Below are 19,168 nucleotides of genomic sequence, written 5' to 3'. Positions count from 1 at the left end.
AAATTGCTAAATAAAACAAGCAGTGATAGCACAGTGGTAAAAAAAATCACTCAACAGGCATACAGTCAGGAATACATATCTATACTTGAAGTGGTATAAAAGTCTTAAAGTGGCTGCACTGCATAGTTCAGAAAGCTTGGACAGAGGGACGAATTCCTGCTGATTGGAGTAGAGCTCTAATAGTGTCCATATATAAAAAGGGAAATAAAACTGAATGTGAGAATTACAGAGGCATTTCATTACTGAGTGTTCCTGGTAAGATATATGCAAGTATACTTGAGAAATGGTTGAGAAAAATTGTGGAAGAAAAGCTTGGTGAAGAACAAGCCGGATTCAGGCCAAATAGAGGCTGTCAGGATCAGAACTTCACTTTACGACAAATAGTTGAGAAAGGATGGGAATATAATAAAGATCTGTATTTAAGTTTTGTCGATCTGGAAAAGGCATATGACAAGTTGCCAAGAGAGAAGCTATTCGAAACACTACAGTTATATGGTGTCAATGGGGCATTATATCAAGCAATACTTAGTCTTTATTTGAGTTGTAAGTCAGCAGTTAGAATTGAAGGAAGTTCAGGAAGATAGTTTAATGTTAAATCTGGTGTGAGACAAGGATGTACATTATCCCCTCTGTTATTCATTATCTATATGGATCACATTATGATGGAAAGTGGTATTAAACATGATATCAGAATTGGAGATGTTAATGTCAGCTCTTTGCTTTATGCGGACTATGTTATACTTCTAAATAAATCCGCTACAAGTTTGCAAGATTCCCTGACGAAATTGAATAGCTGTTGTAATAGATATGGTATGAAGGTCAGCATTAAAAAGACAAAGACAATGAAAATAGATAGAATTGTTGAAAATGTCAACTGTGTTGTGAACGGGGAACCTGTGGAACAAGTAAAACATTTCAGCTACTTAGGCACGATTTTCACTGCAGATGGTAAATTAAATATGGAAATAGACAACAGAATCAACAAAGCTGGTATGGTAGGCAGTCAATTGAATAAATTCATATGGAATAAGAGAGAAATTAGTCGGAACACTAAATTAGCTGTATACAAGGCAGTGTTCAAAACCAGTTTTAACTTATGGATCTGAGAGCTGGGTCAGAAGTAAAACACTTGACCAAAGACTAGAGACCGCAGATATGAGAGTCTTGAGAACGATTAGAGGCGTGAACAGATGGCATCAATGGCAATATAATATTAAAAACTAGGATATTAGGAAAGAACTTGACATTGTCAGCATCCAGGAATGCTTTAGCAGAGCTAATCTCAGGTGGTATGGTCACTTAAACAGAATGGGCGAGGAAAGATTAGCAAAACAAGTGTTCTCTGCCAGGTTGGCAGGAAAACAACCAAGAGGAAGACCAATATAGGTGGAATGATAGGGTAAAAAGTGTCTTAGAAGGTAGAATTATAAGATCTGATAATGGAGTCTTGACAAATAACAGACGGATTTGGAAGTAAATTGTAGATAGGAAGTTTGGAATGATGTAAATTTTTCATGTTAGTACTATCATATCCTGTACACCCCTTGAGGATACATTTCAGGAATTTGATGATGATGCTTGTACCCTGAAGATGCCAACAGCTAAAGTTTGGTGAAACTAGTAGGTTTAATAAATATTTTGGTTAACACTTGATCTATTGTCCAAATAGTTACTCTAGTTGGATGATCAATAAATAAATATGTATTATGAATAAATTGTATATTTTGGGAAAATGTAAACAAATTTGTCTTCGTAATCTTTCTGAGTTTTAATATCCAGTATTAATGATTCAGATTTTGGCACACTCCATCATTAGGTACAAAATAAGCCAATTACTCATTGCAGTAATTGGCTTATTTCTATTTTAGGTTACCTTAAAAAAAAAAAAAAAGACTATTTCATGCGAGTGATGGAGTAGTTTCAATAGACTTGAAATTATTTGATTGAATAGTTCTGTAAAGGTCATCAGCATAGATAAAATTTCTGGAAATATGGGAAGATCATTGATGTAAACATTGAAAAGTAATGGTGATAACACACTTTTCTGGGGAAGGCTGTCTTTTTTTTGTCTGTGTACCCATCCTTTTATTGATCATATTCCATTATGATAATATCACTTATTATTACAAAACAGTTTGTAATGACCAGCATTAACTAATAGGTGCAGTAAGGGAAGTAAATTGACAATCATCATACTTACAATGTCGATTTATTTAAATCATCCTGTGGGATATTGACATCACCTTTATCAACTATTGCTCTCCCCAGTTTTCATCATCAGCAAACAGCTGAATATCCTCTATTAAATCTTTTCCTATATCATTGATATACAACTGATCTAAAAATTGCAACATAAGTGGAAGAATTCATTATAACTAATTAATAACAGAATCACATATATTAATTTAAATATTTTTATTTGTAAAATTTTCAGCTATGTTTCATAGCCATTTTCAATATGATTATAGGAAAACAATAAAAAAAAAAGCACGAGAGAGAACATCAGTTCGTTTGAAAGCACGTGATATTATATGCACCATCAGCTGCAGGAGAACAGCTCTATCTGCATTAATAGATATTAAAATTATTACAATAAAATAAATTAGTTAATAAAATATTTTTAAATATAAGCAATTAATTATAATTTACAGAACACATGACTAGTGAGTATTAGTCAGTATAATTTCTCAAAATTGAGAAAATTTAAGGCAATCGTTTTGTTAAGGTTTGGATTGTGAATTTGTGCTTCACAGCTGTCTTTGTACAGTCTTTCTAGAAGAACATAACGTTTGTGTAATACTTTTGTTTTGTTCCACTGAATCCTGTGTTTTATAAATGATGCGTGGTTTGTTAAACCAGATTTATTGGGTTCTTTAAGTGAAATATATTCATCATATTGAAAATAACTATTAAACAGCTGAAATTTCTACAAATAAAAAAATGTAAATTAATGTGATTCCATTATTAATTAGTTATAATGAATTGATATACAAATTAAAGAGTAGTTGCTCTAGTACAAAACCCGAAGGTCCTCTGCTAGTAAACCTTCATTCTCGTATATTCCACTCTACCATATATTATGCTCTGGTGTCTGTCTTTCAGCCACTACCTTATCCATGCTACTAGCTTCATATCCGTTCCCATTTTCTCCACCTTTTGTAATAGTTTTTCATGTGGTATTCTGTGAAATGATCCAGCAGTATTGTGATGTAATCATTTCCTTTATTCAGTTCTGCTGTCACTTTATTATAAAACAGGAATAAATTACTAAGACGGAGCCAATCTTTACAAAGCTGTGCTGCCCACTATAGAGCATCACGTCCCTATCAACCTTTGGATTTTACCTTTAAACTTTTCCAGTACTTCAACTCCTGATATATTAATTGGTCTGTCGTTTTGCTACCTCTATCTTGGAGCCATTAAGCAATGGAAGTATCTTAACCTCTTTCCACTTCCCTGGAATCCAATCAGAGTGAGACTTAGATTGAACAATTTCATCAAAGGTAATGCCAGTTCTTTTGCACATTTATGTGTATTGGGCTGACATGCCACCCAGTCCCACTGCTTTATTTACATTGATATTATCTCTGTTACATCAGCAACTGCAAAATGTCCACCCGAATGAAATACCTTTGCAAAATGATCACTCAGTAACTCAACTCTTTCTTTTGTCTCTGTCAGCTTCCTACCATCAGCATTGATTTAAAGGTGTTTTTTTTTTCTCTCTCTTATTGCTACATTAAAAAAAAGAAACTTTTGGATTTACTTTGGCCTGCTTAGCTAATTTGCTTTCATAATCTGATTTGACCTTTCTTACCATAGTAGTGACCTTTGCTTGCTTGCACTCTGTATTTCTCATGAGTATGCTGATTCCCTCCACAGTGTTTTTTGCAGCTCTTGCTTTATATCTCTACTCATCTACTTAATCCCCCACTTGGTTTATCCTCTTGACCTTGTGTATGCAGTCTGATACAGCATCTCAATCTTTTACCAGTTCCCACGCACTACTGACATTCTTTCCTTGTAGCTTCTCATGCTGCAGCTTTGCTCCAAAATGCCTCCAAAGTCTGTCCTAATTACCAACATTATAGTGCAAGATAAACCCTTTCTTCATAGAGAATTTCACATCTTCAGCAACTTCACAGAAGAAGACTGCTTGGTCACTTTCATCAATTAGAGAGGGGGGGGGTGTCTACCTTGGTTATGGATATAATCTTGTGATGCTATTACCAGATATCCAACACTCTCAAACCACTGGTCTCCTCTATAACGTGTTTCAGGTAATTATCCCTTATCAGATATATAATTCCATTTCCATCTTGCTACAGCCTTTTTCCTCTCTCCAGTTTCTGTCCTCATAGTTGAAGTCTCCCACAATAATTGCTCAGTGTGATTCATTGTGCTAATCTGCCAATGCATGGCATCTATATCTTCTTGAGTCTATAGCAATAACCACTATATATGTAATTTGTCCTATTGGCCTCTGTCTCACACCAGACATCCTCGGTGTACCTTCTCCATCAGATTTAAAATCCTCTTTAACTTCTAATTTTGTTGGTTGTGGTTCTTCGGCTATCATCAGCATTACCCCATCTCCTGTCCTATTCCTTATATCTCCTTGAAAATACAAAGGCTGTTTACATTCTATCCCATAACTATATCATTTTCTGTCAACCAGTTCTCACTGATGTCTATAATTTTTGGCCATGTCAAGTTGTCCAGTGATAAAAATTCCTCTCCCTTATTTCTGATACTTTTGGCATTTGTGCATGCGTTTCAACATCCCCTTATACTAATGATTACCTTGTGTAATGTCATTACCAACCCATTCGAATTGGAAGCCTATGAAATCACATTCAGCATTGCATAATTACTTCTGTACACATGCTCATTCATACGAGGGGTGGCCAGACACATGCTTGATTGCAAACCTTACTGCCCATCCCAACATCTCTAGTTTCCCTGGTTTTGCACTTCCAAACTCTCACTAAACAACACTTTCTCGAAACATTTAACTCCAAAACCATTCAAATGTAGTCCACCAGGCATAAAGTCCTTTTGTCCATCAAATTCACAACATTCCTCCTGCAATCTTCTCATTGAAGATTGTGCAGGAGAAATGTTGCCAAGAAATCGACTCTTTCCTTTCTACCAACTAACAGATGCATTAACATCCTGGGAAGCATGCTTTCAACACTTCTTCATTCAGTATACTTCTTATCATTGAGTCTCCATACGATAACTTCTCCTTATTTCCAGTTTCTTGCACTTTCATACTTTTCCTGTTCACTTTTCTTTCATTCTCCTGTCTGATGTACCACATGGCAATTGTTTTTCCAGTCACTCTAGTTCCTCTTTTGTCCTGTGGAAACACTATGTAAACATGGTATTTCACTTCTTACTATTACTTCTTTACCCACATTACTTTCAGCAATGCTTTCAGGCTCTCATTCCATGTACTATCATGCACTACTTACACATTCTTCAGAATATATTCACTAACTTTATTTACATTGTTAATGTTTGCCACTTCATTTTCCTGCTTTCCACACGACTTGCATTTCATGCACTCGCACATGAAACATTTATGACAAATTCTCTCTCCATTCTTGCTTTCACACCACTGGCAATGAATACATAAAACATACACCACATCCTACAAAATTTCTCATGCTAGATGCAGGGCAGAATGTTGGAAAAGGCTAAATTACATCTTTTTCCTTATGAATTAATACATTGATTTGTACTAGAAAGGGAACTGGATGTGTCCAGATTGAAAAGAGTAATCAACATAGCATATCAAAAATGAAGGCTAATGGTTTATGTAGAGGACCAAGTATCTTCCAAGTGTTCTAACTAGTAACTTGAGTGAGAGGAAGCTTCCCACAGTGCTATTGTGTATCTGCCTGTAGATTTTATTTTTCCAACTAAAGTATCCGGAGCATATGACAAAATCAACAGAACATTTGTGAATAATAATTGAGTGTAAAACTGACCATAATATGGACTGTAATAATAAGTTTTTAATTGTCTGATTTTCTGACAGAAGTTAGAGGTATAACGGAGTGAGAGGTTATAATGAAATAAATGATCAAGTTCTTTATGGTATTGTCTAATGACAATTTCATCCAGTAATCAATTAAATGGTTGTTTTACCTCAAGAATTATAAGGCATTAAATTCAGTTGTAAACAAGGTAGTTGAAGGAAATTTGGCTAAGAATGATACAGCTGCAACTTTGAATCATGAAACCATACACTCTGTATACAAAAGTTAATGTACAGTTTGACTGAATCTTCTTGTGTTTTGACTTCAGCTTTTGTGACAGGCAGATGCAAACACATATCACTCTGTATTCAATCTAACATTGCATGATTATATATGGTTAGTCTTTTAAAATAGAAAAAATAATGCTGAAGTCTAAACAAATTTCTAATCAAATATATTTGGCCTTTACTTTTTGTATATATTAGAAACAAGAATATGCTTAATAAACTCTCAAAGGGCTAAAAATTGATATTTCTAGCAGCCTTTATATATGTGTGTTTGTGTGTATGTGTAACTAAGAGTTTATTACCCCCCCCCCCCACATACACACAGAAGAGGACACAAGATAGATAGCACAACAATGTTTTCTGTGGGAAAATGCTTGGGGTGAAAAAGAAAAATCTGTAAATGCATTTCTCAGAGTCGGAGGTTATATTCATTGAGGAAAATGGTATTGGAGAAAAGCCTCTTCCAAAGAAAAACCTAACAAAATGGTAGGCACCAATATTCTGGAGAACTGGCAATTGTATGTTCTTTCTCTCTTGTTATAACTACTCTCATGCAGAGTAGTTCTAGTATTCCTGATCTTCTACCTTTATCCTTTCTTGGTTGTAACTCCATTATTTCTGTTTGATGGATTTTCCATTTGGAGCAGCAATATTGTCCTTAAGGTACACAACTACTCATATTGGCTTTCATAACCATAATTTTAGAATAAGATGGTTAGGCATATCTATATGTATGTAAATTGCATGTGTTCACATGACAGTTTTGCCTGGTTATTTCATGAAAACTCTAGTTTCTAGGAGGGAAGTCCTGCCATGGATGTCAGACTCACCTTCAATTGAAAAGTCTTGAGAGAGATATTCAGGTCTTCCTAACCAGAGGATTTTTTTCAAAGACCAACTGAGACTGAGCTACAGAGACTTGCTCATTTTTATCTTTTACTGAGTAAAGGATAAAATCAAATTTAATTTCTTCTTAAGCATAATTCACTTTCTGATCAAGCAAAAAAAAAAAACTTGCTTCATCATGTTCTTATCTAATCAGCATACATTTTTGACATATTCTCATATTTTCCTCTCCTTTTTCCATATTGCCAGTGAATACATATTGCACTTGACACATTGGATGAAAACCATTCATATATCCAAGTTTAACAAAGAGGGAGGTAACAGTCTCCATTGTTGTTTTACTACATGCATGAATTCAATGATTAAATGTAATGTATGTAAAAATACTCAGCTATGCTTGCATTTAATTCAGAACAGTTAAGCGAGAATGATCTCCTTCAACTAGAAGAACGGCATGCATATGAAGAAGATAAGGAGTGCAAACAAGAAGAGAATGTTATGACAAAGAAGCTAACTGCAAAAGAACTCGAGCTAGTTTTCAATCACATTGAGCATGCTAAGGAAATTTTGTTTCATTCTGTTTATGACATGGAACGAAGCTTCGAAGTCTGCCAAAATCTTGATAAAGCAATCGTCATGTATATCACAAATTGCATGGCAAGATGACAAAGTTGAACACTATTCAAATATCTTTACTTAATTTTTTTGTAAAAAAGTAGCTCAATCAAATGTTTAGATATTAAATAAAAATTTCAGCAATTGATTTTTATTAACTTTGATGATTTTGTTCCCTAATATAGCTTATACTGTAATTTTTTTTTCAAATTTATGCTAACTGATGGATGAATTATAATTATTCCTATTGTTTATTGTATTTGATTAACATGATTTTGCTTGGCGCTCATTATTTGATGGATTAATTAATCATGTTAAGTGAGGTTTTCCTGTAGTCCGTTGGAGCACTATAAAGTAACAGCCTAACATGTTCTCTCCAGGTGTTTATCTTGGGATCTTCTTAACAAGGTGGAGAATGAAGAATTAGTCCATTTTTTAATATTATTTATCCAGGTGATTATAGGTTGCAACCCCCCCCCCCCCCTTTTGCTATCTGTTTTTTTTTTTTAACCAAAAACCAATGCCTCTAGTACTATTTAGGTAAATTATCTGATCTAGCCACATGGCCAGCCACCAGATCTGTTTCTGACATATTTCAGTGATGATATTTTGTTGTTTTCTGGCATTGGAGTGGATTTTTCTTTTAATCTCGCCATTTGTTACATGTACATCATATCTTCAAAAGTTTTTGATAGCACTTCATCTTGAAGGCCAATAATCTTTTCTCATCTTCCTTTAGCAGTTTCCATCTCTCACATGCATATAGTAAAACAGGGTTAACAAGGGTATCGATGAGATAGTCTTGTAGTTTGCTGTATTTTATTGTCTTTCCAGAGTGACTGTAATCTTTCTACAATGTAAATCACCTTCAGGCAAGATTCTCATCTGCAACTGAAATAGTAATCTTCATCTTATTTTCCAATGCTAGTGCTATATGAAATGAAGAAATTTTGGAAAATTAATATCTGATAATATTTTCTTCTTGGCTGGGGGAGGTGGGGGGGGATGTATATCTGCATACTCCTAAAGTGAAACACATAGTTAATTAACTATGTAGTTGTCAAGCAGGTACATTAACCAAACAAACAAACAAGGCTAATTATTCCAACAGTTTTGACTACACATATTTCGTGATTTTTAACTGTTCACAAGATAATTATGTACTTCACTTTGGGAGCATTCCCTTATATATATTATTTTTATTTGGTCCAGAACATAAACATTGTTGAATATAAATTTTTCAACATTTTTTCATCTCATAAAATACTGTTATTGGGAAATAAGATGAAAATTAGTATTTCAGTTGCAGATGGGAATTTTGCCTTAAGGTGATTTACATTATGGAAGGATTTCTATAACTTCACCATCATTTTCTTTAATATAATTACTCAGAGGTGTGTGTGTATATAGTCTTAAAACAATACAACTATATATTCACCATAAAACAATAATAATAGCTTGCAAAATCTCTATGCAGGAAAAGTGGAGTCAGTTCCATAATACACAGATATCCTACAATTAAAACCTCATCTTTTGAATTAGTTCAGTAAAAAATAAATAAATAATAATATCACATTTGGATGAATGTCTTTAAGTGCATAGAAAAATAGTGAAAGGTTACAAAAATAAATAAGCATTCTTAAATGTGTTGCCTTTGCTCCCTTAACTACCCTAAAACACTTTTGTAAAATATTAATATCCAATCTACAGAGTCTGAAATATCTAAGTAAGAAAAAAATAATATTTTAAAAAAATAAACAGAAATTATTATTATTATTATTATTACTCCATGGAGTCTGAAGACTCATTTAGGAGATCCAATCTATCATGCCTCTCCTTGAACCCATTAACAGACAAAGCACCAACTGACTCTTGCAACTCATTCCACTCATTCACAACTCTCCAAGTAAGAAATCTGGTCCTCGCACTCCTACTAACCACACCTTTATTCAACTTCCAGGGATGACCCCCTTGTTCTGTCCCCTCCCCCTTAGCCAAGTGCTAAAACATTTTCCTTGCATTTATTCTATAAAACCCTTTAAGCAACTTAAATGTTTCTATCACATTCCCCTCTTTTTCTCCTATCAACCAACTTCTGCAATCCACACACCCTCAATCTATCCTCAAAGGTAACATTCCACTGACCACTCATCATCTTGGTCACTCCCCTCTGAATCTTCTCCACTACTCTCTTATCATCAAGAAATCCAGGGGATCAGACTTGAATCCAGATGTGAGCATAGCTCACATCTGTGATCTCTGTGTTCATGATTAGGGAACTCATGATCAGTTAAGTACATAATATTGATTTCACTTTATATAGAATAAAAATATTATAACAAAAGTGAAATAAAATCTAATTTAATAAATAATACAGAGATACAGAAAGCAACTATATTTTCTATACTATTTCTTGTTTTCCATATGTGTGTATGAATGTCTTAAAAAATTGTGCATATGAATGAATTAAAAAATTCATTGCCATTCTGGTGATGAATTTTCTCCGTGGTGAATTTTCCCTGCAAAGAACTTTCCCGTGATGAATTGTTGATGAAGAATTTTCTGTGAATATGTTGCAATGCATCATCTTAGTATCAAATGAGCCATATTTTCAATAGGTTCCAATAAAAATGGCATAGCTTTATGCTCTAATCAGACCCTTAGTTTCTGTTTATTGCTGGTTGATGTTTATGTATCTCAAAACCTACTTGGGTGATTGATTCTTGAATGAACTTTAAGTCTTTAGGCTAAGAAATCCTGTCAGTTATCTGGCTACAGCTATTCCTGTTTATTGACATTGGTCCCTGTAATCATTACAGAAGCTGAAACACCTCCCGTCGTTTTGAAAAGATCACCTGCTGTTAGCATGATAATGATAACTGCAGTTACTTGAATTCATTCTTTAGTTCCTTGCCAGTTTTTTATTTTATTTTATTTTATTTTTTATTTATTATCTGTTTTTTATGACAGTTCACTTCACTTACAAAAGGTTTGAAAACCATACCACATTTAGTACAGCATGGGCTAGATAATCTTGCTGATAAAGGATAACCAGTAAAGTTACAGAAATGCCTACTGTGATCAGACCACTGAAATGCATGTGATTAATCTTTCCATTTGAGTATTCTCTATATATATTATTAATTTCTGTTTTTTTTTTTTTTCTCCCCACAGATATTCAACTCCCTCTCATTTTGATTATGAAGATTTAGAAAGGAAGTACTGGAAAAACATTACTTATAATTCACCAATATATGGTGCTGATGTTTCTGGATCACTGTATGATGAAGATGTAAAGGTAACACAAATGAAAAATTTATATACCTGTTTCTTTTTAGAATCATAAAATCCAGAACAGTTGTTTTTCTTAATAATAGTAATTTATTCTAATCAATACCAAGTGTAGGAGTCCATTAGCCTGTGCATATCACCCAAAGTCTTTATGTTGAAGCAAGTGAACTAGTTCTATCACTTAGATGGAAATGGTCGTCTCTTAACCATGTCTTAAAAAGCAAGTCTCTTCCAGAGCATCCTTCATTGGAAAGCTCAATATCACACATGTTAGACTGCCACATGTCTCTTTGGAATATGTGTTGGTTGATTAAAGGCCAAAGCCGAATAGTGGGGGGGGGACCTCCACATTGCCTTTAAGGAATGTTGAGAACTGACTTGTGGTTTTGACTTAATATCTAATCCTCAGCTTCACGTGGTGCACCACATGAGTAGATATCCACTGGGTACTGAACAAGGATGGGCTAGCAATTTGGGATTTAGCTAACCATATTGTACTCTATATGAAATTTCATGCTTGCTGAGATGTCACCCAGTTGAACACGATCCCCCCCCCCCTCCCCAACTGTTTTTTGTCAGGGAATCAGGGTGAGTTGTGAAACGTCAGCTACTGAAATAGACTCAAGCTCAACATTTAGAAGAACAACAAACCTAATGTTAGAAGAACAGAAAATGGGAACCATCAGTATAAGGAATATTAATGAAAAGGAAATCAAGCTCGCAAAAGAACTGGAAAAGTACTACGACATAATTTGCATAACTAGAACAAAGAAGACAAAAACAGTGAGATCTTACTAAACAAGTATGAGATATTATATTTGGACAATAATGATCAAGGAAAGGATGGAGTAGTGATAGTAATTAAGACCAAACATGAAGATAAACTTTTTGATTTGAAGGCAATTTCAAGTAAAGTTATGCAGGCAAACTTAAAAATGGGAACAGGGACAATGAAACTTATTTGTGCCTGTGGTTCCACAGAAACTTCTACAAAGGAAGAAGTGGAGCAATTTTTTGAATCATTAGTGGCAGCTAACATAAAGAAAGTGGAAACACTGGTACTTGTTTGATATCTCAACAGCCGATTAGGAAGTGAATCCCACCATGCATACAAAAATGTTCTGAGAAGATTTGAAGAAAAGTGCAATGCTAATAATGGTAAGTATCTGCTGGATTACTGCTCAAGATATGTACTATTCATTACTAATACCATGTTCTAACATACAGATGTTCATATGGAGAGAAGGCAGAAAATAAGAAAAGAATGATTGACTATGTTATTGTTGATAGTGATATCTTCATACTGGTTCAGGATAAAGGAGTGGACAGAAGATTTGAAATAGGAAGTGACCATTGCTTAGTTTTAAGTAGGAACATTGAAAAGAATGGTATCTATAAAAGTTTTAAAAAGAATTAAACTTGAGCAGCTTTCACAGGTAAAATGTAGACTCAATATTCTTGAAGAAAGAATGAAACAGTTCAAAAACCTTGAAGTCTCAATAACAAACTCTGAAACATTGAATGATTCAACTAGGAAGATATATGGTGAAACTGTATGCAGGACACAAGAAGCTAAAGAAGCAGTCCTACAAAAGAAGAAGAAAGCATACCAAAAGTTCCTAGCAAATATGTTGGCAGATGTCCTAAAAGAATATAGAAGAAAATGCAAGAGAGCCAAGTTATGTGTAAAAATAGCTCATAGAAAGGAAGACTGGTAAGAATATAGAAGATAAATATCAGAAGGTGGCAAAATGTTCTGAAGACTATGGAAAAAGCTTTAAAATGGAGGAAAGAATACTATAAAAGAAATCAAAGACTGATAAATATGAAATGAAAACTGGACATAATGATATCCTAGTTGTCTAGAGTAATTACTTTGAAAGGCTGTTAAATGAAACAAGCAGTAGCACAACCATAGTAGAAAATTTTCAAGAGGAATGCAAACTGGAGTACACATCAGTACTTCAGCTAGGAAGAGGCATCAGAAACTTGAAATGTTGGAAAGGTAGCTGGATATGATGATATTTGACCAGATGTGCTCAAATTTCTAGAAAAAAAAAGTTTTGCAATAGTTACACTGCACTGTACATTGCCTTTAAAACAAGTTGCCTCAGAGAAAAGCTTTTCAAAATACATCAGTTATATGGGGTAAATGGAACATTATACAGAACAATTTAATTTTATAAACTTGGTTTTAATCCTTTTTTCTCAAGTAAGCCAAGTTTGCACCAGAAGTATTTTCAGGTCCGAGGCAACTTGTTTTAAAGGTCGAATAAGCTCTGTTGCCTTAGTATCTCCCATAATGCAAAGCACATCTCCTTGCAGATATGTATGATGCTATGCATTAAGGGAAGGGCCACTACCCAGACCGGTTTCGACCTTTATTGAAGTCTCATCAGTGGGAGCCAGACCCTGAGGTGGTGAAACCAAGGTTGAAGTAATGCAGAACTTATAATTTTTACCTATAAGAGTTGCCACAAGGTGCTTTGACCTTATTAAATAAAAATCTCAGGATGAGAGAAAGATGTAGAAAGTTTTTTTACCTTGGGTATGCTATGCGTTAAAGATACCAAGCAATTTTATAAACTTGGTTTTAATCCTTTTTTCCCAAGTAAGCAAACAGCAAGTAAGCCAAGTTTGCTCCTGAAGTATTTTCAGCCCTGAGGCAACTCGTTTTAAAGGTGGAATAAGCTCTGATCACTTGCCTTAGTATTAGTATCTCCCATAATGCAAAGCACATTTCCTTGTATGATGCTATGCATTAAGGGAAGGGCCACTACCCAGACCGGTTTCGACCTTTATTGAGGTCTCATTAGTGGGAGCCAGACCCTGAGGTGGTGATACCAAGGTTTAAGTAATGCAGAACTTATAATTTTTACCTATAAGAGTTGCCACAAGGTGCTTTGACCTTATTAAATAAAAATCTCAGGATGAGAGAAAGATGTAGAAAGTTTTTTTACCTTGGGTATGCTATGCGTTAAAGATACCAAGCAATTTTATAAACTTGGTTTTAATCCTTTTTTCCCAAGTAAGCAAACAGCAAGTAAGCCAAGTTTGCTCCTGAAGTATTTTCAGGCCTGAGGCAACTCGTTTTAAAGGTGGAATAAGCTCTGATCACTTGCCTTAGTATTAGTATCTCCCATAATGCAAAGCACATTTCCTTGTATGATGCTATGCATTACTTCAACCTTGGTATCACCACCTCAGGGTCTGGCTCCCATTGATGAGACCTGAATAAAGGTCGAAATCGGTGTGGGTAGTGGCCCTTCCCTTAATGCATAGCATCATGCATGTCTGCAAGGAGATGTGCTTTGCATTATGGGAAATACTAAGGCAAGTGATCAGAGCTTATTCCACCTTTAAAACGAGTTGCCTCAGACTTGAAAATACTTCAGGAGCAAACTTGGCTTACTTGCTTGTTTGCTTACTTGGGAAAAAAGGATTAAAACCAAGTTTATAAAATTACTTGGTATCTTTAACGTATAGTATACCCAAGGTAAAAAACTTTCTACATCTTTCTCTCATCCTGAGATTTTTATTTAATAAGGTCAAAGCACCTTGTGGCAACTCTTATAGGTAAAAATTATAAGTGCTGCATTACTTCAACCTTGGCATTGCCACCTCAGGGTCTGGCTTCCATTGATGAGACCTCAATAAAAGTCAAAACCGGTCTGGGTTGTGGCCTTCTCTTAATGCATAGCATCATACATGTGCTTTGCATTATGGGAGATACTAAGGCAAGTGATCAGAGCTCATTCCACCTTTACCACGAGTTGCCTCAGACCTGAAAATACTTCAGGTGCAAACTTGGCTTACTTGGGAAAAAAGGATTAAAACCAAGGTTATAAAATTGCTTGGTATCTTTAACATATAGTATACCCAAGGTAGAAAAACCTTTTACATAGAGCAATTTAAGTTGTCAGTCAGCACTTAGAATTGAAGGAAATACAGGAAGATAGTTTAATGTAAAATCAGGGGTGAGACAAGAATACACATTAAACTTTATATTAGAATTGGAGACATCAAACTCAGCTCTTTTGTTTATGCAAATATACTCCTAATGACATTTATTGCAAATCTACAGATTCCCTGATTAAAATTGATAACAGCAGTAACAAATTTTGTATGAAAATCAGCAATAAAAAGACCAAAACTAAAAATATGCAAGAACAAAGGAAACTTCAGTTGCATTCTGAATGGAGTGCCTATAGAACAAGTAAAATGTTTCATCTAATTAGGCATAGTAAAGATGACAAATTAAATTTGGAAATAGACAACAGAATAAGCAAAGCTGTTTTGATGAAGCCAGCTGAATAACTTTATATGAAATAAGAGAGAAATTATCCAGAACACCAAGTTTGCAGTATACGAGACTATTCAAACCAACTTTAAGTTATGGATCTGAGAGTTGGGTTATAAATAAAGCACTTGATCAAAGAATAGAGACCACAAATATGAGAGTTCTGAGAAAGATTAGAGGAGTGAACAGATAGCATCTATGGCAGAATCATATTAAAAATGAAGACATTAGGAAGGAACTTGACATTATTTCCATTCAATAATATGTGAGCAGGGCTAATCTAAGATTGTCACTTAAACAGTATGGAAGAGGAAAGATTAGCAAAACATGGTCTGCATGGATTGATTCTGTCAGAAGTGCCTTAGAAGAATGAAATGTTAGATACAATGATACTGGAGTGCTGACAAGTAATAGATTAGTTTGGAGGAAAATTGTTGATAGGAGATTATTAATAATGTAAACTTATTCATGTAGTGCTGTCAAAGTAGCCTGAACACCCCTTGAGGCTACATATCAGGAAATTGATGATTGGCATGAATGTTTATCACATTACTTGTACCAAACAACAGCATTCCTCCATGGCAGATTTGCATTCCATCCTGCATCTTCTCACTTAGTCCACTACAGAAGTCTTATACTCTATCATCTGTCTACCTTCAATTTCTTAATGCACACACAGAGCACTCCACACTTGAATTCTTGCCATTATACTGATGGTTCAAGATATGAGATCTCAGTTGGCTGTGTTTCCTGATATTACTGTATCCAACCAGATCCCACTTGATTGCAGTAATTATACAGAGACTACCAAGCCATTCAGCATGCACTTGTATATATAAAACAAAGCCACTACCAAGTTAGTTCCCTACAGGCCCTTCATGTGTATAATTCACATTGACTACCTTATGAGGTTTTACAACTGTTGTACAAAATGAATGCCTTTCATTTTGATGTTCAATTGTGCTGGATTCCCAGCCATATTGAAATTATGGGAAATGAAACTGCAGATGCTACTGCTAAATCAGCTTATACATTTTTGATCTACTGTTTGACAGTCTCATGTACAGACTACAGACAGTTTATAAAATCAAAACTAAATACCCAGTGGCAGTCATCATGGCAGGAAACACTGAGAAACAACTTGCATGACATTAAACCCAAAATTAAGCATTGGCAGTTTAGTCAACGTAGAAACAGAAGAGAGGAAGTTGTTCTTGCTGGGCTCATTTAGGTCACATTAATTTTACACATTCCTATTTATTGAAGGCTGATGACCCACGTATGCGCAAAAAATGAACATGATTCTCACCATTTATTATATTCCGATGGAGTAGCAGTATTTCACATGAGAAAGGAATTTTTACTTATCTGGCAAAAAGCCATATACATGCAGTCAGATCTTATCTGACTCAGATAAATTACATGAAGTTTTTAACTTTTAAAAAATAATTAATTTATACAATCACCTTTGATTATAAATTCTTTTTGTATATAGAGATACTGCATAGTTTAACTTTATTTTTTATTTTATTTTATTTTTTGTACATATTATTTATTAATTTATCTCTTTATGACTATCTCTTAATACCATGTGTACTGCCATATGATGAATAATATGGCACAGCCGTGCCTTTGCTGTCCTTGCACCAATAAACCATAAATCAACTTTTCATTATTCTGTATTGCAATCCAGTATTGAAATTTTCAGAAAACTTATCATCCAGTATGTACAAAATTGAATTAATTATTTTCATCATTATCATCAAATTCCTGATATGCACCCTCAGGGGGTGTACAGGATATTTATGATAGTACTACATGAAAAAGTTACGCTGTTACTAACTTCCAATCAACAATTTTCAAATATTTAATCTGGTATCTGTCAAGACTTCAACATTATCAGATATTATATTTGTATTCTTAAACACCTGGCTCTTTTTCCTGCCATCCTGTCAAAGAACACTTGTTTTGCTAATCTTTCCCATTCACCGTACCACCCTGAGATTAGCTCTGCTAACACATTCCTGAAAACTAGCAGTGACAAGTTAATATCGTCATTTTTAATGTGATATTGCCATTGATGCCATCTGTTTGCCCTTCTACTCTTTCTCAGAACTCTTATATCTGTGGTTTCCAGCTCTTGATCCAGTGTTTTATTTCTAACCCAACTCTCAGATCCATAAGTTAAAATTGATTTGAACACTATCTCATATACAGCTAATTTAGTGTTTTGACTAGTTTCTTTCTTATTCCATATAAATTTATTCAGCTGACTTCCTACCATGCAAGCTTTACTAATTCTCTGCCTATTCCAATATTTAATTTCCCATCTTCACTAAGAAATTGTGCGTAAATAACTGAAATGTTTTACTTGACTCTATAGGTTCGCTAATCAGGATACAGCTGATGTTTTCACTGTTTCTGCCTGCTTTCACTCTTCTGAAAAATATATAGACGAAAGAAATAAAGCAAGGAAACTCTACCTCTTAAGCAGGAATGAAATAAATAAACTAGACATTTTAAATAACAAGGTCAATGAACTGATGATCAGAGACAAAGAAAATCAAATAAATAAATAAATACTATGTGAAACTTGAAGATTGTAATAAAACTGGAGATACTAGAAATACTTTTCAAATGATAAACCTTATCTATCATCACAAAACAAAAAAGTGGAAGTATTGTCACACATGACAAAAACATTAGACAGCTATCAGTAAACTTGAGCTTGATGAAAGAATGGAGAAGCTACTTTCAAGAATTCTGAATGCTGATAATGCCGAATGTATCTAAAAGCCACTCTTCCAATAAATTGTGAAGACTTCACTGAAAAGGAACTAAAAATAACAATACATCAAATAAAAGTAGGAAAATCTGCAGGAATTGATGGAATCAGAACTTTTAAAAATGCTGGATATAACACATATTCCAATTTCCATACCATAATAATAATAATTATTATTATTACAAGCCTCACCGAGGGAGAGCACCTACTCTACAACTCTCTGTCTCCACCACTCAATCCACCAACTACAGTGATCTGTAACTACCATCATCATCTATCCAACACCATCTACTGCCTATCACCACCACTAGTATTTTCACAGACAATCACAAACATCCATGCCCACGGCGGGATTTGAACCCACGGCCTTTTGGCTGGATAGCAGATATGTTAACCACTCGGCCAGTCAGGCTGGCAATAATGAATCAAGTATTAAACTGGAATAATGCCTCACCAATGGAAACAAGGTTTATTGTCCCCATACCCAAAAAGGGCAATCTTAATGGAATGGATAACAGAGGTATTAGATTGCTATCAGCCACAGTTAAAAAAAAAAAAAAAAAAAAATCTACAATAGGATGATACTCAATAGAATAGAACTTCACTTAACACTACTTTTAAGAAAAAAACAAGCTGGATTTCTAAAAAAAAAAACTATGTACAATAGAATAGATACACTGCATCAGAAAATTCATAGAAGGTTCATCTGATAAAAACCTACCATTCATTTTAATCTTTATAGACTTAAAAAAGCCTTTGACTCCATTAATAGAGAAGCAATGATTAAAATACTCAGCTACTGTGGTCTATCATCAAAATTCATACAAGCAATCTCACCACCTTATAAAGATTACAATGCTACAGAAATCTTTAAAACAGAAACATTTGAATCCTTTCCAGTGACAACAGGAGTCTTGCAAGGTGATGTACTGGTACCTTATTCTTGGTCTGCTTGGACTACATCTTCCGGACCATCAACACAGATCTTGGTTTCTACCATTAGGACATCCATCAACACCATGCAAATAACTGATCTTAGCTTTGCTGATGACGTTGC

General features: G+C 34.5%; 1 protein-coding gene across 4 annotated transcripts in view; it reads left to right on the top strand.

The window, feature by feature from the left end:
• The window catches only part of LOC150108594 (lysine-specific demethylase 4C-like), a 366,824-nt gene that overhangs the window by 59,918 nt on the left and 287,738 nt on the right, over positions 1-19,168 (top strand). For all 4 annotated transcript variants that reach the window (XM_090390884.1, XM_090390883.1, XM_090390881.1 and 1 more), the window contains exon 4: positions 10,910-11,033. In XM_090390884.1, coding sequence (XP_090247010.1) covers positions 10,910-11,033 — 124 coding nt within the window. The remainder of the gene's footprint in view (positions 1-10,909; positions 11,034-19,168) is intronic.

Source organism: Typopeltis vanoorti, chromosome 3, assembly GCF_054136105.1.
Source record: "Typopeltis vanoorti isolate ZY-2024b chromosome 3, IOZ_Tvanoo_1.0, whole genome shotgun sequence".
NCBI classification, from domain to species: domain Eukaryota; kingdom Metazoa; phylum Arthropoda; class Arachnida; order Uropygi; family Thelyphonidae; genus Typopeltis; species Typopeltis vanoorti.
Note: the sequence above shows the minus strand (reverse complement) of the source record. Positions and strands in the feature narration are given on the sequence as shown.